Source organism: Lucilia sericata, unplaced genomic scaffold (genome assembly GCF_015586225.1).
Source record: "Lucilia sericata isolate MDLA Ls3-8-SP2 unplaced genomic scaffold, ASM1558622v1 Contig001642F_arrow, whole genome shotgun sequence".
Lineage (NCBI taxonomy): Eukaryota > Metazoa > Arthropoda > Insecta > Diptera > Calliphoridae > Lucilia > Lucilia sericata.
This window is the reverse complement of record NW_023995556.1, coordinates 1,683-21,340: the sequence shown is the minus strand read 5'-3', so window position 1 is coordinate 21,340 and position 19,658 is coordinate 1,683. Positions and strand designations below refer to the sequence as shown.

The 19,658-nt window shown below is 29.7% G+C and overlaps 4 protein-coding genes and 3 non-coding genes across 7 annotated transcripts; 6 read left to right on the top strand and 1 right to left on the bottom strand.

Annotated features, from left to right (window-relative positions):
- The first annotated feature begins 3,146 nt into the window (after positions 1-3,146).
- Positions 3,147-3,598, top strand: LOC119612273 (sarcotoxin-1C-like). Its single transcript, XM_037968033.1, has 2 exons — positions 3,147-3,339; positions 3,409-3,598. Exons 1-2 carry the CDS (start codon positions 3,241-3,243, stop codon positions 3,499-3,501), a joined length of 192 nt encoding a protein of 63 aa, XP_037823961.1. The 5' UTR covers positions 3,147-3,240; the 3' UTR covers positions 3,502-3,598.
- Positions 3,599-4,771: 1,173 nt separating this feature from the next.
- Positions 4,772-5,167, bottom strand: LOC119612270 (sarcotoxin-1C-like). Its single transcript, XM_037968030.1, has 2 exons — positions 5,002-5,167; positions 4,772-4,935 (listed from the first exon to the last, which is right to left on the bottom strand). The coding sequence occupies exons 1-2, from the start codon at positions 5,098-5,100 to the stop codon at positions 4,843-4,845; spliced, it is 192 nt and encodes a 63-aa protein (XP_037823958.1). The 5' UTR covers positions 5,101-5,167; the 3' UTR covers positions 4,772-4,842.
- A 2,908-nt stretch (positions 5,168-8,075) lies between these two features.
- LOC119612275 (sarcotoxin-1C-like) lies at positions 8,076-8,565 on the top strand. Its single transcript, XM_037968034.1, has 2 exons — positions 8,076-8,259; positions 8,334-8,565. The coding sequence occupies exons 1-2, from the start codon at positions 8,161-8,163 to the stop codon at positions 8,424-8,426; spliced, it is 192 nt and encodes a 63-aa protein (XP_037823962.1). The 5' UTR covers positions 8,076-8,160; the 3' UTR covers positions 8,427-8,565.
- A 2,141-nt stretch (positions 8,566-10,706) lies between these two features.
- Positions 10,707-15,056, top strand: LOC119612276 (40S ribosomal protein S7). The gene is made up of 4 exons (XM_037968035.1): positions 10,707-10,834; positions 11,187-11,351; positions 11,433-11,765; positions 14,744-15,056. The coding sequence occupies exons 2-4, from the start codon at positions 11,187-11,189 to the stop codon at positions 14,825-14,827; spliced, it is 582 nt and encodes a 193-aa protein (XP_037823963.1). The 5' UTR covers positions 10,707-10,834; the 3' UTR covers positions 14,828-15,056.
- LOC119612279 lies at positions 12,294-12,442 on the top strand. Its single transcript, XR_005232120.1, has one exon. It is a non-coding gene; the product is annotated as a small nucleolar RNA psi18S-1377 (small nucleolar RNA).
- On the top strand, positions 13,684-13,779 carry LOC119612280. Its single transcript, XR_005232121.1, has one exon. It is a non-coding gene; the product is annotated as a small nucleolar RNA psi18S-1377 (small nucleolar RNA).
- On the top strand, positions 14,321-14,414 carry LOC119612278. Its single transcript, XR_005232119.1, has one exon. It is a non-coding gene; the product is annotated as a small nucleolar RNA psi18S-1377 (small nucleolar RNA).
- Positions 15,057-19,658: the final 4,602 nt, after the last annotated feature.

Here is a 19,658-nt window from a genome sequence, read left to right as displayed (position 1 = left end):
AAGGTGGGTGTAGGACCAATATTTTTGTGCGTTACAAACATCAGCACATACGTATAGTACCCTCACTATGGTGGCGTAGGGTATAAATATTAGTCCGTCTGTTTTTTCCCTAAATGTATGTACATATTTGTAGCAAAACTATTTGTGTAAAATTTTAAGACTATAACTATTTTAGTTTCCCAGATAGTTATACGATATGATGGTATGCTTAATTTCGTACCAAATATTCATATTGATAGCCGGTCCACCTATTTGCTTAAAATGTTTTTATGGATGTTAAAGTCGCCTTCGGTAGGTTAGTGTTCTAGTCTGGTAGACCGGAGGTCGTAGATTCTATTCCTATCTGAGGCACAGGTAAAGGAATTGTTCCGAGGTTAGCGGGGCGGCAGCGATAGATCGAGCGAGCGAGCGAGATCGAGCGAGCGAGCGAGAGCGAGCGAGCGAGCGAGCAGCGAGGACGAGCGAGCGAGCGAGCGAGCGAGCGAGCGAGCGAGCGAGCGAGCGAGCGAGCAGCAGCGAGCGAGCGAGCGAGCGAGCGAGCGAGAGCGAGCGAGCGAGCAGCGAGCGAGCGAGCGAGCAGGAGCGAGCGAGCGAGCAGCGAGCAGCGAGCGAGCGAGCAGAGCGAGCGAGCGAGCGAGCGAGCGAGCGAGGAGCGAGAGAGCGAGCGAGCGAGCGAGCGAGCGAGCGAGCGAGCGAGCGAGCGAGCGAGCGAGCGAGCGAGAGAGCGAGAGAGCGAGCGAGCGAGCGAGCGAGCGAGCGAGCGAGCAGCGAGCTCGAGCGAGCGAGCGAGAGCGAGCGAGCGAGCGAGCGAGCGCGCGAGCGAGCGAGCGAGAGCGAGCGATCGAGGAGCGAGCAGCGAGCGAGCGAGCGAGCGAGCTATCTATCTATCTATCTATCTATCTATCTATCTATCTATCTATCTATCTATCTATCTATCTATCTATCTATCTATCTATCTATCTATCTATCTATCTATCTATCTATCTATCTATCTATCTATCTATCTATCTATCTATCTATCTATCTATCTATCTATCTATCTATCTATCTATCTATCTATCTATCTATCTATCTATCTATCTATCTATCTATCTATCTATCTAACTAAACAACTTAGATTTCTAACAGCCGATTAAAGTATACAGGCATTCTGTACAGAGCGACCTAGATTGCTATAATCATAAATAGCAAAACAAGTGCGCAAAACAAGACAAATGTGATTTGGTTATCACCGCTTTCCTCAATTAAACTATAACACAGGCCCTTAGTTTCCTTTTAGATTTCTTGCAAGAATATAATTCATAGTGTGCCTTATATATTCGACTCTCAGAATTACGTTTCCCCTACAGCGTAGAGTCCATACTTACGACATGACTTCCTTGATAATCTGGAATTATATCCCCCAATTATACCAATATAACCAATATTACCCCGACTTGCGACAAAAATAATTTTGGTATTATAAAATTCGTCCAGGTATAGATATGAAATTGGCAAATCATATAGTATTTAAATAAAGTTAATATCTTAATCCCATTACTACAACTTGGCAACAACTAAAAGTAGGATTTTATAATGCACATAACTCTATTCTAGTTATTATAATTGTACTTTAGTTAAAGGATATCGATAAAGCATAGGAGATCTTTCCGCCAGCTTATCATTCCGTATACATATAATAAACAGAAACAAATTATCGGCATTATAAAGTCCTATCTTTAGTTATTGACAAGTTTTAATAATGGGCCCTAAAATATTATTATTTATTTTATTAAAATTTTAATTTATTTATAAAGTGGGTACACTGTCTACTACTTTTTTTGCAGCGCCTGAAAATTGATCAGTTGCATCGCCCTGTCAAACGATATAAGATAAAATTAAAGTATTTTTTTTTTATATTTAATCAATGAGATAAAAGAAGAAGAAAAACTCTATTAAAACATACCACCAAACCGGTAATACTTTTCATTAAATCAGCTTTAACATTTCCCGCAAATATAGCGAAAATTAAGGTGACTAAAATGAGCACTGCACTGAAATTCATATTTATATTGAAATTTTCTTTTTTACGGATCTATCTGAAATTTTTCAGATAATTATCAAAATACTTTTAAAGGTAAATAAAATTTGTAAAATATTTATTTTAAATGTTGTTTAACTTTTGAAATAAGTAAAGTAAAAATTCATTTCAAACAAACTACTATTTATAGTGCATTATTTTCGTTTCGCATGATATTGTATAACGAACGAATTTGATACACTTAGTGGAAAATGATTTCATTTGTTACACAAATATTAAATTTTATTTAAATAATTATTTCTAAATAGTTTCAGAAATCGTAATTTTTACGCAAATTAATAACAAAACTAATTGCAACAATACCATTACAGGGTCACTTGTCGAAAATCACTTGTAATTGGAAATCTCTAGAAAGATAATTTTAGAACCTTTTAGTTCTTTAAATGGTACTTTTTGGTATATTGAACCTAGAAACATAAAATTGAACATTTAGGGCCCTGAGTGAAGAAAAATCTCTTCTTGTTCTTCAACCGATACTTTTTTAAATTTTCTGTAATACATATTGAACCCGATTGTATGATTATCTATGAAGGGTTCGAAGGACTATTATTTGGTACTTTTTCGTTCTTCAATTGGAACTCTTTGAGTATTCTTTAATTTTGAACTAAGAAATATGAAATTTAACATGCGAAGCATACCGGGTAGAGTATATTATAAATCTCTTTAAAAGTCTGTTTGTTTATTCTGCAATCAAGCCTAACGGCTGAACTATATTTGGAACTGTAAGCCTTCGAAAGTTGAACCGGAAGTGGATAAAAATGGTGAAAAATGGAAAATTTTTTATGGTATTTCGGTAAATTTTGTAAACGTTGCTTCAACTCAAAAGTGCCTAAGCTAACTTTCTTAATTAATTTACAAAAGTATAATTCCTACGTCACTTAACCATTAGTGACACATTAATTAAGCAGAAAAATATTAACATTTAAGAAAGGGTATGTCAATCCCCTTAGCCAAATAGTTAGGAAAAAAGAGTAAATCCCCTCTTAAACAAAAATATAAATTAACACAAAGAAATATAAAGACAATAAACATAAGTAAAGAGAAATGTATATAAAAGCTAAGCTTAAAGCTTCGATCATTAACAGTTCTTTAAACAACACACAACAATAAAGAATACCAACAAAAAAAGCACTTGTTTAAATAATTTTAAAACTTAAACAATGAATTTTAACAAAGTTGTTGTCTTCCTGGCTTTGATTATGGTCGCTTTTGTGGGTCAAAGTCAAGGTGGTTGGTTGAAAAAGTTTGGCAAGAAAATTGTAAGTTTGCAACAAAATTTTAATATATATTACAAAAAATTAAAATATTTAAATTTTTTTTATTTCTAGGAACGTGTGGGCCAACATACTCGTGATGCTACTATACAAGCCATTGGTGTTGCCCAACAAGCAGCAAATGTTGCGGCAACTTTAAAGGGTTGATTTAAAGTTAAATTATGGATATGAATTTACTATTTATTTAATAATTTTAATTAGTATAATGTACAAAATAACTGCCTTATGTTTAATAAATTAATTGATTTAGTATTATTTTTATATTAAATAAATATAATTAATTATTTGAAGTAAATGCATACATATAAGTTTTTCAATCATTTTGAAATTTGAACAATTTAATCGTGGGACTCTATAAAGTATGTATGTTTGTTTATACAAATTTTCTGAAGGCCTTAGATATTTTTGGAATCCAAAACTTGGCTAATATTTTAAATTTACAGTCATCAAAACGGGTTTATAAATATCGGGGATTTCATACTATTGTTTAAGAAACTCAATTGCAGAATTTCGACCACTAAGATTGAATGGTAGTTTTATAATGATGGATTCTTGAAAGAGAACCTTCACATTAATACCTATGGAATGTAAAAACACCTCCGAAATGTTTAGACAAAGAACATGAAACGATGTTTGACTGCCCACTCTACAAAAGCGCGAACTGAGATATCTTTGTACGAGACTCGTTCCAGATCTGGACTATATCAAGCATGTATCACTTACGAATTTAGTTTGTTAAATGTGCACGGAGGGAAAATGAAATATACACGTACGTATGGATGTACCTATATACTTTGACAACGGGTGTTATTGAAAAATTATAATCTCTTTGTCAATTTGGTACCAGGCATGTATATTAATTTTTCCCTCTGTGTGCCGGTTATTTAGCTGGGGATCATAATAATATCAAGACCGTCTAAATAAGAAATATATGAAAATTTGCTCCAGAATGGAACAAATTAATGGACATCAAGTGTTTTCAGTAAATCACGAACTTCCCTTTTGGAAACATAAAAATAAAAATTTCGTTATAACAATGTTCGTCTAGTGGACTTCAAGATATCTGACAGACCAAAATGTATAATAAACTTGGTCCAGAAATAACTAAAATATAAAAAATGGCTTATTAACTTTTTTTGTAAAAAGCTTTATATGGAGGGTTGGTCCAACTATATACCGATCCTCATAAAATCCAATATATAGATTTCGGTTTATAAAAATCTTTTTTGTGTCGAACTTCTTTATTACACCGATATTTTAAACCCATTTTTCGGAAGAGGATTACATATAGAGGGTAGGGTCAATTATGGGCCGTTCCACATAGATGGGCTAATGGATTGATTTTAAACAGTTTAATTAGGGCACATAAAACAAATATATTTTTTATCTATATTCTAAATTATTTTTTTATTTATTATTAAGTATTATTGGGAATAAATAAATTGTAGAACTACTTATAAAATACAAAAACTAATTGAACTTAATTTTCTATCCTTTTAAAGTGGCGGCCACATTGGCGGCCTGTTGAGCAACACCAATTGTTCGTATGGTAGCATCTCGGGTGTGTTGACCCCCACGTTCCTATTAAAATGAATATATAATATATATTTAGTTTTTTAACTAGAAATTTTTCAATTCAAAACTTACAATTTTCTTGCCAATTTTTTTCAACCAACCAGCTTCACTTTGTCCCACAACAGCAACCATAATTAGAGCGAATAATACGAACAATTTATTGAAATTCATTTTGTCTTTAAATATTTGTTTAGTTAGTTTGAAGAAAGTGAGTTTCTTTTGCTGTATACAATTGCCAACTGTTAATAAATAAAGCTTTAAGTTGGGCTTTTATAATAATTCATGATACAACAATGTTGACTTAACGTTTCTTTGTTCAGGAAAAGGAAACACAACACTTTTATTGATTTAGAACGGGGAATTACTGTAGTGAAAAAAATATGTATTTTTTATTTTCGTCTTAACAGTTATTGCCCTGCAATTCGATGTGATTATAAAGTACTTTAACTTGCCAGGAAAATTCAATTCTACGTCTGGTATAGTAGGGTGATCGACTCGATTTTTCAACCGGTTTTAAAACCGGTTTTTTCTGCTTTACCAGTGTCGGTTTTTTCTAAATGTTGATTTTTCGAATATCGAATAACCCGGTTTTTTCACTTTTTAAAAACCGGTTTCGAATACTTTTATTTGCTTTGTATTCAAAGATTATTTAAATGAAATTTTGAAGTAAATAATACAGCCCATTTAAATTTTAAAAATATTCGAGTCCAGGAACTAGGATATATTTTTCTAAAGCACCATTGGTTAAACCTTTTCCTAATTAATTAAAAAATTTTATTTGTAAAATTGATAACTGTTTAATAAAATTTTATTAATCTTAAGATTGTATTCCAATTACAATAATTAATTTACCGCTGAAATATTATGGAAGTGTTAGAATGCCTATGAAAATTTCCTAAAAGGGCTTTAGAATAAGCTAGGATTACATAGTACCTTATGTTTAACAGAAGTGTCCACTTTTTTCCTATTTTTTTTATATTAAAGAAATAATGTAAATCAGACGACTAGATCTTAAGTTATAATCTGTTTTATTAATCAAATTTAAACATAAACATTATTTTCTTCAAATTAACATATATTTTTTTATTTATTTTGAAAACCCGGTTAACCGGTTTTTTTTTCTGAATTTGAAAAATATCAACCGGTTTTTTTGAAATGTCAACTATTCGAACTATTCGAAACCGGTTTTTGAAAAATGTCGAATAATCGATCACCCTAGTATATAGGCTAGTCCACAGTCTAGTTTATAATCTAGCCCAGTGTATCCTAAAGTCTAGTCTATAGTCATTAATCTAGCCTATTGTCTTGTCTATAGTCTAGTCTAGTCTATAGTCTAGTCTATAGTCTAGTCTATAGTCTAGTCTAGTCTAGTCTATAGTCTAGTCTAGTCTAGTCTAAGTTAGTCTAGTCTATAGTCTAGTCTATAGTCTCTAGTAGTCTATAGTCTAGTCTATAGTCTAGTCTATAGTCTAGTCTATAGTCTAGTCTATAGTCTAGTCTATAGTCTAGTCTATAGTCTAGTCTATAGTCTAGTCTATAGTCTAGTCTATAGTCTAGTCTATAGTCTAGTCTATAGTCTAGTCTATAGTCTAGTCTATAGTCTAGTCTATAGTCTAGTCTATAGTCTAGTCTATAGTCTAGTCTATAGTCTAGTCTATAGTCTAGTATAGTCTAGTCTATAGTCTAGTCTATAGTCTAGTCTATAGTCTAGTCTATAGTCTAGTCTATAGTCTAGTCTATAGTCTAGTCTATAGTCTAGTCTATAGTCTAGTCTATAGTCTAGTCTATAGTCTAGTCTATAGTCTAGTCTATAGTCTAGTCTATAGTCTAGTCTATAGTCTAGTCTAGTCTAGTCTATAGTCTAGTCTATAGTCTAGTCTATAGTCTAGTCTATAGTCTAGTCTATAGTCTAGTCTATAGTCTAGTCTATAGTCTAGTCTATAGTCTAGTCTATAGTCTAGTCTATAGTCTAGTCTATAGTCTAGTCTATAGTCTAGTCTATAGTCTAGTCTATAGTCTAGTCTATAGTCTAGTCTATAGTCTAGTCTATAGTCTAGTCTATAGTCTAGTCTATAGTCTAGTCTATAGTCTAGTCTATAGTCTAGTCTATAGTCTAGTCTATAGTCTAGTCTATAGTCTAGTCTATAGTCTAGTCTATAGTCTAGTCTATAGTCTAGTCTATAGTCTAGTCTATAGTCTAGTCTATAGTCTAGTCTATAGTCTAGTCTATAGTCTAGTCTATAGTCTAGTCTATAGTCTAGTCTATAGTCTAGTCTATAGTCTAGTCTATAGTCTAGTCTATAGTCTAGTCTATAGTCTAGTCTATAGTCTAGTCTATAGTCTAGTCTATAGTCTAGTCTATAGTCTAGTCTATAGTCTAGTCTATAGTCTAGTCTATAGTCTAGTCTATAGTCTAGTCTATAGTCTAGTCTATAGTCTAGTCTATAGTCTAGTCTATAGTCTAGTCTATAGTCTAGTCTATAGTCTAGTCGATAGTCTAGTCTATAGTCTAGTCTATAGTCTAGTCGATAGTCTAGTCTATAGTCTAGTCTATAGTCTAGTCTATAGTCTAGTCTATAGTCTAGTCTATAGTCTAGTCTATAGTCTAGTCTATAGTCTAGTCTATAGTCTAGTCTATAGTCTAGTCTATAGTCTAGTCTATAGTCTAGTCTATAGTCTAGTCTATAGTCTAGTCTATAGTCTAGTCTATAGTCTAGTCTAGAGTCTAGTCTATAGTCTGGGCTATAGTCTAGTCAATAGTGTAGTCTATAGTCTTGTCTATAGTCTAGTCTATAGTTAAGTATTCAGTATATGGTCTAGTCTATAGTCCAGTCTCAAATTAATTGGTAATATTTCATTTAAAAGTACATTTCAGTAAATAAAATATAAACCCCAAAATTAAGTTATAGTTCTGATTAACTACATAATTTATTTCTAAAAAATAATAGACAAAAAGTTTACAAATTTTCTATATGAATCATTAAGAAAAGAAAGCTCTGTAAATTATTTAATATTTATAAAAAAATCTAGCAAGACCCCTTTTAATAAATGAAAATATCAAAACCCATAGCAAAATCCCCTAATTCATCATTTGTGGTATTTAAGAGAGTAAAAAAAATGTATATAAAAAGCAGCTTAAACTATTATTCAGAACCGTACAGCAATAAAGTGTCAGTAACGAAAAAACATTTCTTTAAACAAATAAAATTTTATTAATTAAAAACAACAACAATGAACTTTAATAAAATATTGCTTTTCTTTGCTTTGATTTTGTGTGCTTTTGTGACTCAAAGTCAAGGTGGTTGGTTGAAAAAGATTGGCAAGAAAATTGTAAGTTTTAAAAATAAAATTAAATAATTTTTAGAAAATAATGTAATTAACTAATAAATATTTTTTACATAAAGGAACATGTGGGTCAACATACTCGTGATGCTACCACACAAACTATTGGTGTTGCTCAGCAGGCAGCTAATGTTGCTGCAACTTTAAAGGGTTGATTGAAATATTTAAAATTGTAATAGATTGTGTAGTATTAATAAATAATTTAAATTAGTTATTTAAGTAAATATTAATATAAATATTAAATATTAAGAAAATTTATAATTATGTTCAAAATATAAATATTTAAAAAATTTATTATTATTATTTTTTATTTTATCTTTGATTTTTTTTATTTAAAAGTTGAAAAAATATTAATGAGGAGAATTTTGAACTTTTGGTAAATATTAAAACAACTACAAGTGATATATTCGACTATTTCGAATCGATATTAATGTGAACATTAGGACTTGGATCAATTATGAACCGAACTCTTTCTCTTAATATGTTGATTTTCAAACTATTTATTAAAAGTAAAGTAATTATCTGAAAAAGAGGTTATATGGGGGCCAATTATAGACCAATTCTTATAAAATTTTGTAGAGAAATTTTACAGTCGATAACTCGACTATCGTCTATGAAAAAAGTCAACATTGTAAATAAAAGTCGAAAAGTCGAAAAAAGTTGAAAAGTCAAAAAAAGTCGATAAGTCGAAAAAAGTCGAAAAAAGTCGAAAAGTTGGAAAAAGTCGAAAACTTGAAAATAGTAGAAAAAAGTCAAAAATAGTCGAAAATTTTAAACAAGTGGAAAAAAAGTCAAAAACTCTAAAATAATCGGAAAAACTCGAAAAATAGTCGAAAAAAGTCAAAAAAAAAGTCGAAAGAAGTCGAAAATAGTCAAAAAGTCGCAAAAAAATCGAAAAGTCGGAAAAAGTCGACTATTTATAAAATACTAAAGTCTAAAAGTCGACTTTTTATTAAATGAAAAAAGTCGAAAAGTCGACTTTTCGTTTCAACTATAGAACCCTACATTATAGAATCTACTTTTTCATTAGACTTTACGTACGTAAAGTGTGATCGTGTAAAGTCCCCCTAAAGTATATCGATGATCAAGTTTTAGGCGACCGTTACAAAAATATGTTTTTCATTCTTTTTAATATAGAAATTCAACATTTTCCGTGTATTTTTCTACTTTATCCGACTTATTAACGTTTTTCGACTTTTATCGACTTAACTTTTATTTACTACATCAATTAAGCGACTTTTCTCTGGATATCTATAGTTGAAACAAAAAAATCAACTTTTGTCTATTTATGAAAAGTCGACTTTTTGAATTTTGCAATTTATAAAAATACGATGATCTAACATAACAAAATTGTTTTTTAATATATTTTTACGGAAATTGATTTACTAGATCGTAGGGTTCTATAGTAGAAACGAAAAGTCGACTTTTTGCAATTAGTTAAAAGTCGACTTTTCAACTTTTTGCATTTTATGAAAAGTCGACTTTTCGACTTTTTTCATTTAATTAAAAGTCGACTTTTCGACTATTAGTATTTTATAAATAGTCGGCTTTTTCCGACTATTTTCGACTTTTCGATTTTTTCGACTTTTTCACTATTTTTGACTTCTTTCGACTAATTTTTGATTTTTTTTCGAGTTTTTCCGACTATTTTACAGTTTTTGACTTTTTTAAAATTTTCGACTATTTTTGACTTTTTTCTACTATTTACGAGTTTTCGACTTTTTGCGACTTTTTCCGACTTTATTCGACTTTTCGACTTTTTTGGACTTATAGACTTTTTTCGACTTTTCGACTTTTATTTACAAAGTCGACTTTTCGACTTTTTCATAGACGATGGTCGAGTTATCGACTTTTTTGGAACCAAATAGTCGTCTTCGACTTTTCGACAGAAGTCGATTGTTTGATTATTCGAATGTCGATTTATAGAACCCTACTAGATCGATGATTAGACTTTTTCTTACAAAATAGTCGACTTAGATTAGACAAAATAGACGACATTTGTTCGACAAAAAGTCGATTGTTTGAAAGTCGGTATATAAAACTTAATTTTATTCTTAACTAATATTAACTTTGTTAGGACTAATTTTTACACAAAGTCGATTTAAAGAAATGAACTAAAAAGACAATAAGTTTATTTAAAATTGGCCTTATAAAAAATCAAATTTTCAAATCAAAATTAACTTGAAACAAAAAGATAACAAAATTTTGTATTAAAAAAACGTTTATAGAATTTTCACACAATTGTTATTGTTATTCCAAATTAATCTATATATTTATGTTTTTTTACTAACGGAAAAATGTAATTAAATAAATTATTTAATATTATTAAATATAATTTTGAATTATTATATTAATTTAAAACTATTTTCAACAAATATTGTTTAATTTCACACATACTTTTTGCAACGTGTACACCCATCTCTAGCACTCGCTATACACACAAAAATACAACCCTGTCAACAACTGCAGCCAACTTCCGAACGAATGAAAAACGAGCGAGTAAAGGAAATTACTGTTCAGTGGGTCTGTTTTACTTCCTTTTCTGTCAAAATAATTGACCAAGGTTGGTGTATTTTTTGTGATAAGTTTTTGAAAAAGCAAAAAAATTACGATTATTTTCCATAAAAAAGTAAAAATGTGTATTGAAAATGAAAACTAAGAGAATGAATTTAAAATATAAATGAAATTTGTGTGTTAACAAAAAGAAAAACAGCAAGATGTTAAACGATTAGAAAAAAAGAAAAATGTCAGCAGCCGGCTGGGAAAAGAAAAGCTGAAAAGTGTTTACGTTTGTGTTTATAAATTAAAAAATCTAAAAGATGGAAAATAAAAGTGATTTTTTTATGTAAAAAGAAAATGATTAAAGAAGCAGCAACTAAAATGATGTGTTTGTGTTTCTTTTATGCAATTTTTAGATGATTGGCTCCAAGATTATTAAGCCTGGTGGCGCTGAGCCCGATGATTTTGAGAAATCCATTGCTCAAGCTCTCTTGGAGTTGGAGGCCAACAGTGACCTCAAGCCCTACTTGAGAGATTTGCACATTACACGTGCCCGTGAAATTGAATTCGGCAACAAGAAGGTGAGTGTTGAGTGCTGTTCTTTATATTGTTGTGTTAATAGTATTAAAATGGATTTTTGTTTTTTTTTTTATTATTATTAGGCTGTCATCATCTATGTGCCCATTCCCCAACAAAAGACCTTCCAAAAGATCCAAATCATTTTGGTTCGTGAATTGGAGAAGAAATTCTCTGGCAAACATGTCGTTGTTGTTGGCGAACGTAAAATTTTGCCCAAACCTACCCGCAAGGCCAGAAACCCCTTGAAACAAAAGCGTCCACGTTCCCGCACCTTGACCGCTGTCTACGATGCCATCTTGGAAGATTTAGTCTTCCCCGCTGAAATCGTTGGCAAGCGCATCCGCGTTAAGTTGGATGGCTCTCAATTGATCAAGGTTCATTTGGACAAGAATCAACAAACCACCATTGAACACAAAGTAAGTTGATCACGGGAGTTGTAAATAAATGGGAGGGGTTTTGTTTTTGTGGATTTTAATTGTTGTTGTTGGAGACAAGTGTAAATGAAGAAGTGTTTGTTGTTTTTGGAATAATAGTATTTTGTATTGATGTGCGTGTGTTCAATGAGAAATATTGTGAAAAATTGAAAATGTTTAAAGTAGTTTCATTAGAAAACAAATATAGAATGTGTTCCAAAAGAACTAGTTTTAGAATGGGTGTAAACAGAGCCACTTCAGATTCATGAACAGCATATTTGGGACTGTCGTCGATGTAAAATATTGTGACTCCAAAGTACTTCTCGGAAGTTTTCAGGACAACAGCTCTACAACACTTTAATAGTTAAAGAAACGCTTACTAGTTCTAAAACAACTTCTTGGAAAGATTTGAAAAATAGAGAATAGTAACTAAATTTAAGTTCAATTTGAAGAACTTTATAACATTTCAAAAACTCCACACACTTCTTCATTGAACTCCTATAAGTTTAAATATTATGTTTTAATACTATAATGTCCTTGTGTTATTTGCTGATTGTATATTTAACCAAGATCAGTGATTGTCAAAAAGGACAAATATTAAATGATACAGCCAATGTCTCGTTATTGTTTGAAAATGCTTATAAATGGCCTTTAAACATTTCCATACGTTGGTTACATTTCTATCATCAATTATTAACTATAAAGAAATATATTTAAAAGGAACTAAAAGTGATTCATATATTAAGAAAATCGTCCTTGTGTTAATTGCTGAATTATGGCCACTAGTCACAGTGATCGTCAAAAAGGACAAACAGTAAAATTTACAAGAAATATTTTTACTTAAAAAAAATTACAAGTTTTTTTCCCAAATTTGTAATAAATATAAAAAAGTATTTCTACAAAACGATAAAAAAGATAAATTTTGCGCGATTTAGGAATTAAAGTTTAAAAGAATTAATTCTATTTAGAATTAATTTAACTTAATTTTTCTCAAAACGTTTAAAAATATTTGAATATTTGAACATTAAAGAAATATATTTAAAAGGAACATGAAGTAATTTTATAAACATTATCGTCCTTGTGTTAATTGCTGAATTATGACCACTAGTCACAGTGATCGTCAAAAAGGACAAACAGTAAAATTTACAAGAAATATTTTTACTTAAAAAATTACAAGTTTTTTTTCCCAAATTTGTAATAAAAATAAAAAGGTATTTCACAAAATGATAAAAAAAAGAATTAGGAATTAATTCAACTTAATTTTCTCAATACGTCTGAAAATATTTGAATATTTCATACTCTGAACTCATTCTTTTGTAAGTCATTTAAAAGTTTATTTCTTTGGTTTTAGATTCCAATGAATTTCCAAATGTATTCAAAAATTTTATCAGGGAATTGATTCAAGCAAAGACTTGAGTCATTCAAGTCATGTAAAGGTTTAAGAATATATTCTTAGAATTAAGGGCCTGTTCCTCTATGTTGAAAACAATAGCAACAACAAAGTATGAAAGTACATGTTCGTTCGTATTTAGAGGAGTAGGCACTAAATCTTAGGAATGTCTTTAAGGAATTGCAGATAATTCTTGAAAAGTGAAATCTATTTAAAAGAAAATAGTTGGAATTTGTCCTTTCGAGCTTAAATTAAGAACACAAACAATAGTTCAGAGAGAACGGAATAAGATTGTCAAAAAAGCTAGAATGTATTATACGAACTTTTCTATTAGACCTGGTTCATACTGAGAAAATTTTGTTGAGAAACTTTTGATAGAATATATTATACGAATATATTATTCGAACTTTATTATTAGACCTGGATTATGGATTAGATCGTTGATATTTCTCTCACACATAAAAATCAAAAGATTCCCAAAAACAGTTTCCTAGTGTGACCCAGGTCTTACTTTTAAAAGTGTATTATATTACGTTCTTGTGTTATTTGTTGATTGTGTTTTCTTGTAAAAATCAATGATTGTCAAAAAGAACGTAAATTAAACTAAAACAACAACTCGTTATTATTGAATCTGAAATTTTAAGATTAAATATATTCCATTTGTTGCTTATAATTGAAAAAAATCAGAATAAAAAGAGAAGAATTTCGCTTAGTTTAGGTTCACAAAGTGAAAATTTTGTTGCTGAAATTTTTGAGAGAAAACTTGCCTCTCTCGTTTTCACTCTCTCACACAAACTCAACAAATTGAGTGACAAAGTTGACCTATGTGAAGTGACACCATAGACACTTCAAAACTGTCAGATAAAGTATTGTTTTTCTATTTTTATCGGGATCAATATAGACTAGCAGTGAAATTATCTTCTTTTTTAAAACCTAATAACAGTATCTTTAAGGCCGCTTATTTGCCTCCCATACGTGATGTTTCTCAACCTGTTAGCGTGATGGGACTTCCTACAAAGCGGCAGATTAAACAACTTTTGAAATTTACTACAAATTACTTTGACAATAACAATGAAATTTCTATTTCCTAAGTTAATAAATAAAATAATTATAGAAAAATTATATAAAAAAAACTAAAACTTTTGGTTCCTTTTAAACAAATATTCTACCGTTCTTGTGTTTTTTGTTGATTGTTATTTACAAAATCAATGATTGTCAAAAAGAACGTACAGTAAATTTTAAAACAACGACTCGTTATAATTTATTCTCACTCTTTAAATAAGAATAAATTTATTCCATTTGTTGCTTACATGCTCTCTAAATTACTAGAATGGTTAAATTTATTATTAACACCGCCTATTTGCCTCCCATAAGTGATGTTTTTCAACTTGTTAGCGTTATGGGACTTCCTACGTAAGCGGTAGATTAAAAAACTTTAAAAATTAAAATATTTTACTTGAAACCACTAAAGTAATTTATAGTTTTACAGTTAATAAATGTTTAAATAGTTCTATAAGTCTTATAAACAATATATCACTTTATTTATTTGTTTTACTTTATTAATTTAATATTTTTCTTTTCTTCTTTTTAGGTTGACACCTTCACCTCGGTCTACAAGAAACTTACCGGCCGTGATGTCACTTTTGAATTCCCCGATAACTATTTGACCATGTAAATTGTGAAAATAAATGTTATTTTTTATATAGTGAAAATGTTGTTCAACACTATTTGTCGCTTGTTTTTAAATAAAAAAACAAAAACTTGGGGCATCATTTTAAAGAATACAAAGAAAGGAAGTATTTTGTAAATTTCTTTTACACAAATTTCTGAAATTCAGAAATAGATTTTTACAAAACCAAAACAACAACAAAATAAATTTTTACAAAGTAAACTTGTAAAATAAATATGGTTTTTATTTAATTTTTTTTTTTTTTTTTTTTTTTTTATTTGTTGGGAATTTTAAGTTTAAACATGTTTTAGTTACACCAGGGAAATTGGTTGAAAAGGGTTGGGGCTCTAAGCAATATTATTTTTAAGTACAATAATTACTCCTTTCGGATATGATTATTATACAAATGAAAAATCCTGACTTACCAATAACTTAATAAACATGTAATAAAGTTTTGAAGAGACTTACCTGAAATAAAAAAGAGAAATAAGCAATTAGTAAATTTTTATAAGTTTTTAATTAAAAGCTTTGTTTTATAACATGGATATGATCCATTTTGTAATTAATTCGCGAATTTGCAAATATTATATTCTTTTCGTACTAATAAAAGAACTGAATGAAATGTGAGTCAATTCAAATAAATTTGGTAAAATTGAATTGCAATTGGTTTTTAATTCAAATAAATTTGTAGAAAGAATTTCAATTCGTTTCTAAATCAAATGAATTATTTAAAATTAAAATTCCAATTAGTTTGAATTGATTTAATTTAAATGAATTTGTAAAAAGAATTAGCAATTTATTTCCAACTAATTTGAATTGATTTTGTAATTAAATCTACAGTAAGCATCACTGTCGTTTTGTTATTCAACTATGTAACAGAAAGCAAGCATTTCTCACTTTTTCTATATTACCTCTAGTATAGTCCGATGACAAACATTTTTAGATTAGAAATTTCTTGATATACTGGAGTTGAATACTTTAAATGCTTTCCTAAAAAACCGTATTTTTAATCATTTTGGAAGTAGAAATTTCGCATTAAAGTGCAGAATAGGAATGAATTTCTAAACTCATTTAAAGGAAAACTGAACTATATCTATAACACAGTTCAATGAAATCAAGGTTTGTAAATACCATTTAAGCCAATTCGATTGATTTTTAGCTACTGAAATCGAATCTGATATGCCGTATCTATCATTAAAATAACATCTTGAATTTGGGAAAAATTTGATTTACAATTCAAAAGTGGGAATCTAAGGTTAAAATTTTGTTGCCCCTTCTTATTAGATTTTATAAATATATTAACCTCTATTCTGCATTTCGATTACGTTTACGCATTCAGGTCTTCCAATAAAAAACTGACGAAATTCCATTTCTTTTGAGTTACGATTGTACCTACGTTTTTGCAAGCTGTTGTTTATGTGGCGGAGAGTCGAATCGAAATGCAGAATACCAAAGTTGCCAAATGTAGAAAATTTCGATTCGAATTGAAATGCAGAATAGGGGCGATTAAAAGTAATACAGGCCTATTCTGAATAATAAACTCCTAGGGAGTTTGTTCCCTCTCCTATACCTAAAGCATGTAAAAGGAAACAAAGTCACGGAGAATAATTTTTCATAACCGACCTGATAATCTTTAAAATTGTAACCTTTAAATAAGATAAACGTTCTATATAAACGTTTGACCGGGTACCGTCAAAGGTGAGCAATAGATTAATATGTACATATGTATAAATATGTTATGACTATTTTAATATAATTACCTTTAATAAAAAGCTTTATCGGCACGGCTTGAAGTTGGTGTGTCATTGTTTAAGCTTAGGTTTCCTGATAAAAAGGTTTGTTTCCAGTTTTGTTTACAAAAAATACATGTTGTGGTCACTTGTTTCGGAGTTATGACATGTTAAATTACATGCAAAACTACTACAAAACACAAAGAATGTTTAGGAAGGATGGATATAGAAATGTCCAGATTACATAATTGCACTCGCGAGCAGTAGAGCGAGTAGAGCCGGTATTGTGTATATCCAATAGGATAAAATCCTTAAAGGCGACTTAACCTACATATATAATTATATTTTTTAAATATCAACGAACTATCAAGGGATGATCTTCGACCATATTTTATCAATCGAATAGAATTGGAGAAGTAGTACGCCATACGTTAGTAGATTGTGTGGGGATGACCAACACGAATTTACCGGACTTTGTTTTCAAATTCAGAAGTGTGTTTCACGATGTACATTGCAAGATGATGCGTGCAACTTACTTTCTTTAATACGTAATCAAAAACGTTTCAATAAATTTGTGAAGAACAATAGATTTTTTTGTACTGTTGTCAATACACAACGTGACTACCTATTGATAACATTCGAGCGCGTTTTTTTTTTTTTTGTACAAATCTTTACATAAAAACTTAAAACACAAATTTTCACTCTAACCGATATGCAACCAAACGCTTTTTACAACTTCTATAACCAATTGGAATTGGGCAGAAGATGACTTAGATTCTTGGATAAATTGTTACATGATAATTGGTCTATAAGAATTTTCACTGGTTAATGGGACACGCCATACGTTAGTAGATTGTGTGGGGATAAACAAAAACAATTTGCCGGCGTTTGTTTTATAATTATGTGTTCCAGGCTTAAATGGTTCCAGAAGTGGGTTACACGATGATGCGGGCTCAAACATTTCAATACGTAACCATAAACATTTCAATAAAATTTGTGAATACAAGAGATTTTTTATTGGCAAATACACAACTTGACTTTTCATAACTTACGCGCGTTTTTTTTTTTCTTATTTTTTTGTTGCACAAAATTCTATGGGCATAAAAACTTAAAACACATATTTTCACATTAATCCATATGCAACCAAATTCTTTTATAACTCGTTACAAATACACACATTTATTTATATTTATTTCGTTATTTTGTGACGGAATCTTTAATTTTTCAAGTAAAATTTAAAAGACATTAGGTCGCAGCTATTTTTGTTACTTTATTTATTAATATCAGTGGCTTTCCAACTAAAATTTCTTCATGGTTTTAAAGCCATTGTTAAAAATGTCAGAAGACAAATTGGGTTGAAATGTACTGTTGAAAATTTTTATAACGGTTAATTTTCAAAAATAATTCCATAATTGTTTGATTTGTTAAAAATTCTGAAGTATATTTTTAATGTAATTCCCGCTTTTAAATTAACTTTTATTATTTTCGTAATTTGAAGAGTTTTTTTGTAAAATGTGTTAACAGATACGAAAATTGTGAGGAAACTTAACGGTCAACATTTACAATTCGACAGCAGAGTTGTACTTAGATACGAAGTAGGTTGAAGGCTTTGAAAACTAACATATTACAGGTATTCTCAAACTGTAAAAGCAAAGTTTGTTGACAATATTTTTTTCCAGGGAAGGAGAATTCATAGTTTTTGTAATATTTTAAACATATAATTAATTTAAGGATGTTAGTTTGAAGTTCTTTGGTAAATTATTTGAGATTACATGTCAGCCATTAGTAAACTACTTAAAAGTAACGTACATTGTTTGGTTAGTTAGTTAGTTAGTTAGTTAGTAGTTAGGTAGGTAGGTAGGTAGGTAGGTAGGTAGGTAGGTAGGTAGGTAGGTAGGTAGTTAGTTAGTTAGTTAGTTAGTTAGTTAGTTAGTTAGTTAGTTAGTGTTAGTTAGTTAGTTAGTTAGTTAGTTAGTCGTTAGTTAGTTAGTTAGTTAGTTAGTTAGTTAGTTAGTTAGTTAGTTCGTTAGTTAGTTAGTTAGTAGTAGTTAGTTAGTTATAGTTAGTTAGTTAGTAGTTAGTTAGTTAGTTAGTTAGTTAGTTAGTTAGTTAGTTAGTTAGTTAGTTAGTTAGTTAGTTAGTTAGTAGTTAGTTAGTTAGTTAGTTAGTTAGTTAGTAGTTAGTTAGTTAGTAGTTAGTTAGTTAGTAGTAGTTAGTTAGTTAGTTAGTAGTTAGTTAGTTAGTAGTTAGTTAGTTAGTTAGTAGTTAGTAGTTAGTTAGTTAGTTAGTAGTTAGTAGTTAGTTAGTTAGTAGTTAGTTTAGTTAGTTAGTTAGTTAGTTAGTTAGTTAGTTAGTTAGTTAGTTAGTTAGTTAGTTAGTTAGTTAGTTAGTTAGTAGTAGTTAGTAGTTAGTTAGTTAGTTAGTTAGTTAGTTAGTTAGTTAGTTAGTTAGTAGTTAGTGTAGTTAGTTAGTTAGTTAGTTAGTTAGAGTAGTTAGTTAGTTAGTTAGTTAGTAGTTAGTTAGTTAGTTAGTTAGTTAGTAGTTAGTTAGTTAGTTAGTTAGTTAGTTAGTAGTTAGTTAGTTAGTAGTTAGTTAGTTAGTTAGTTAGTTAGTAGTTAGTTAGTTAGTTAGTAGTTAGTTAGTTAGTAGTTAGTTAGTTAGAGTTAGTTAGTTAGTTAGTTAGTAGTTAGTTAGTTAGTTAGTAGTTAGTTAGTTAGTTAGTTAGTAGTTAGTTAGTTAGTTAGTAGTAGTTAGTAGTTAGTTAGTAGTTAGTAGTAGTTAGTTAGTAGTTAGTAGTTAGTTAGTTAGTTAGTTAGTTAGTTAGTTAGTTAGTTAGTAGTTAGTAGTTAGTTAGTTAGTAGTTAGTTAGTTAGTTAGTTAGTTAGTTAGTTAGTTAGTTAGTTAGTTAGTTAGTTAGTTAGTTAGTTAGTTAGTTAGTTAGTTAGTTAGTTAGTTAGTTAGTTAGTTAGTTAGTTAGTGTTAGTTAGTAGTTAGTTAGTTAGTTAGTTAGTTAGTTAGTTAGTTAGTTAGTTAGTTAGTTAGTTAGTAGTTAGTTAGTTAGTTAGTTAGTAGTTAGTTAGTTAGTTAGTAGTAGTTAGTTAGTAGTT

What these genes read in the sequence shown, in the direction of transcription:
- LOC119612273 (XM_037968033.1), top strand. Translation starts at nt 3,241, where the DNA reads ATGAATTTTAACAAAGTTGTTGTCTTCCTGGCTTTGATTATGGTCGCT. An exon ending in AAAAGTTTGGCAAGAAAATT is followed by an intron (nt 3,340 to 3,408) that starts GTAAGTTTGCAA and finishes TTTTATTTCTAG; the next exon opens with GAACGTGTGGGCCAACATAC.
- LOC119612270 (XM_037968030.1), bottom strand. Translation starts at nt 5,100, where the DNA reads ATGAATTTCAATAAATTGTTCGTATTATTCGCTCTAATTATGGTTGCT. An exon ending in AAAAAATTGGCAAGAAAATT is followed by an intron (nt 4,936 to 5,001) that starts GTAAGTTTTGAA and finishes TCATTTTAATAG; the next exon opens with GAACGTGGGGGTCAACACAC.
- LOC119612275 (XM_037968034.1), top strand. Translation starts at nt 8,161, where the DNA reads ATGAACTTTAATAAAATATTGCTTTTCTTTGCTTTGATTTTGTGTGCT. An exon ending in AAAAGATTGGCAAGAAAATT is followed by an intron (nt 8,260 to 8,333) that starts GTAAGTTTTAAA and finishes TTTTACATAAAG; the next exon opens with GAACATGTGGGTCAACATAC.
- LOC119612276 (XM_037968035.1), top strand. Translation starts at nt 11,187, where the DNA reads ATGATTGGCTCCAAGATTATTAAGCCTGGTGGCGCTGAGCCCGATGAT. An exon ending in TTGAATTCGGCAACAAGAAG is followed by an intron (nt 11,352 to 11,432) that starts GTGAGTGTTGAG and finishes TATTATTATTAG; the next exon opens with GCTGTCATCATCTATGTGCC. An exon ending in AAACCACCATTGAACACAAA is followed by an intron (nt 11,766 to 14,743) that starts GTAAGTTGATCA and finishes TCTTCTTTTTAG; the next exon opens with GTTGACACCTTCACCTCGGT.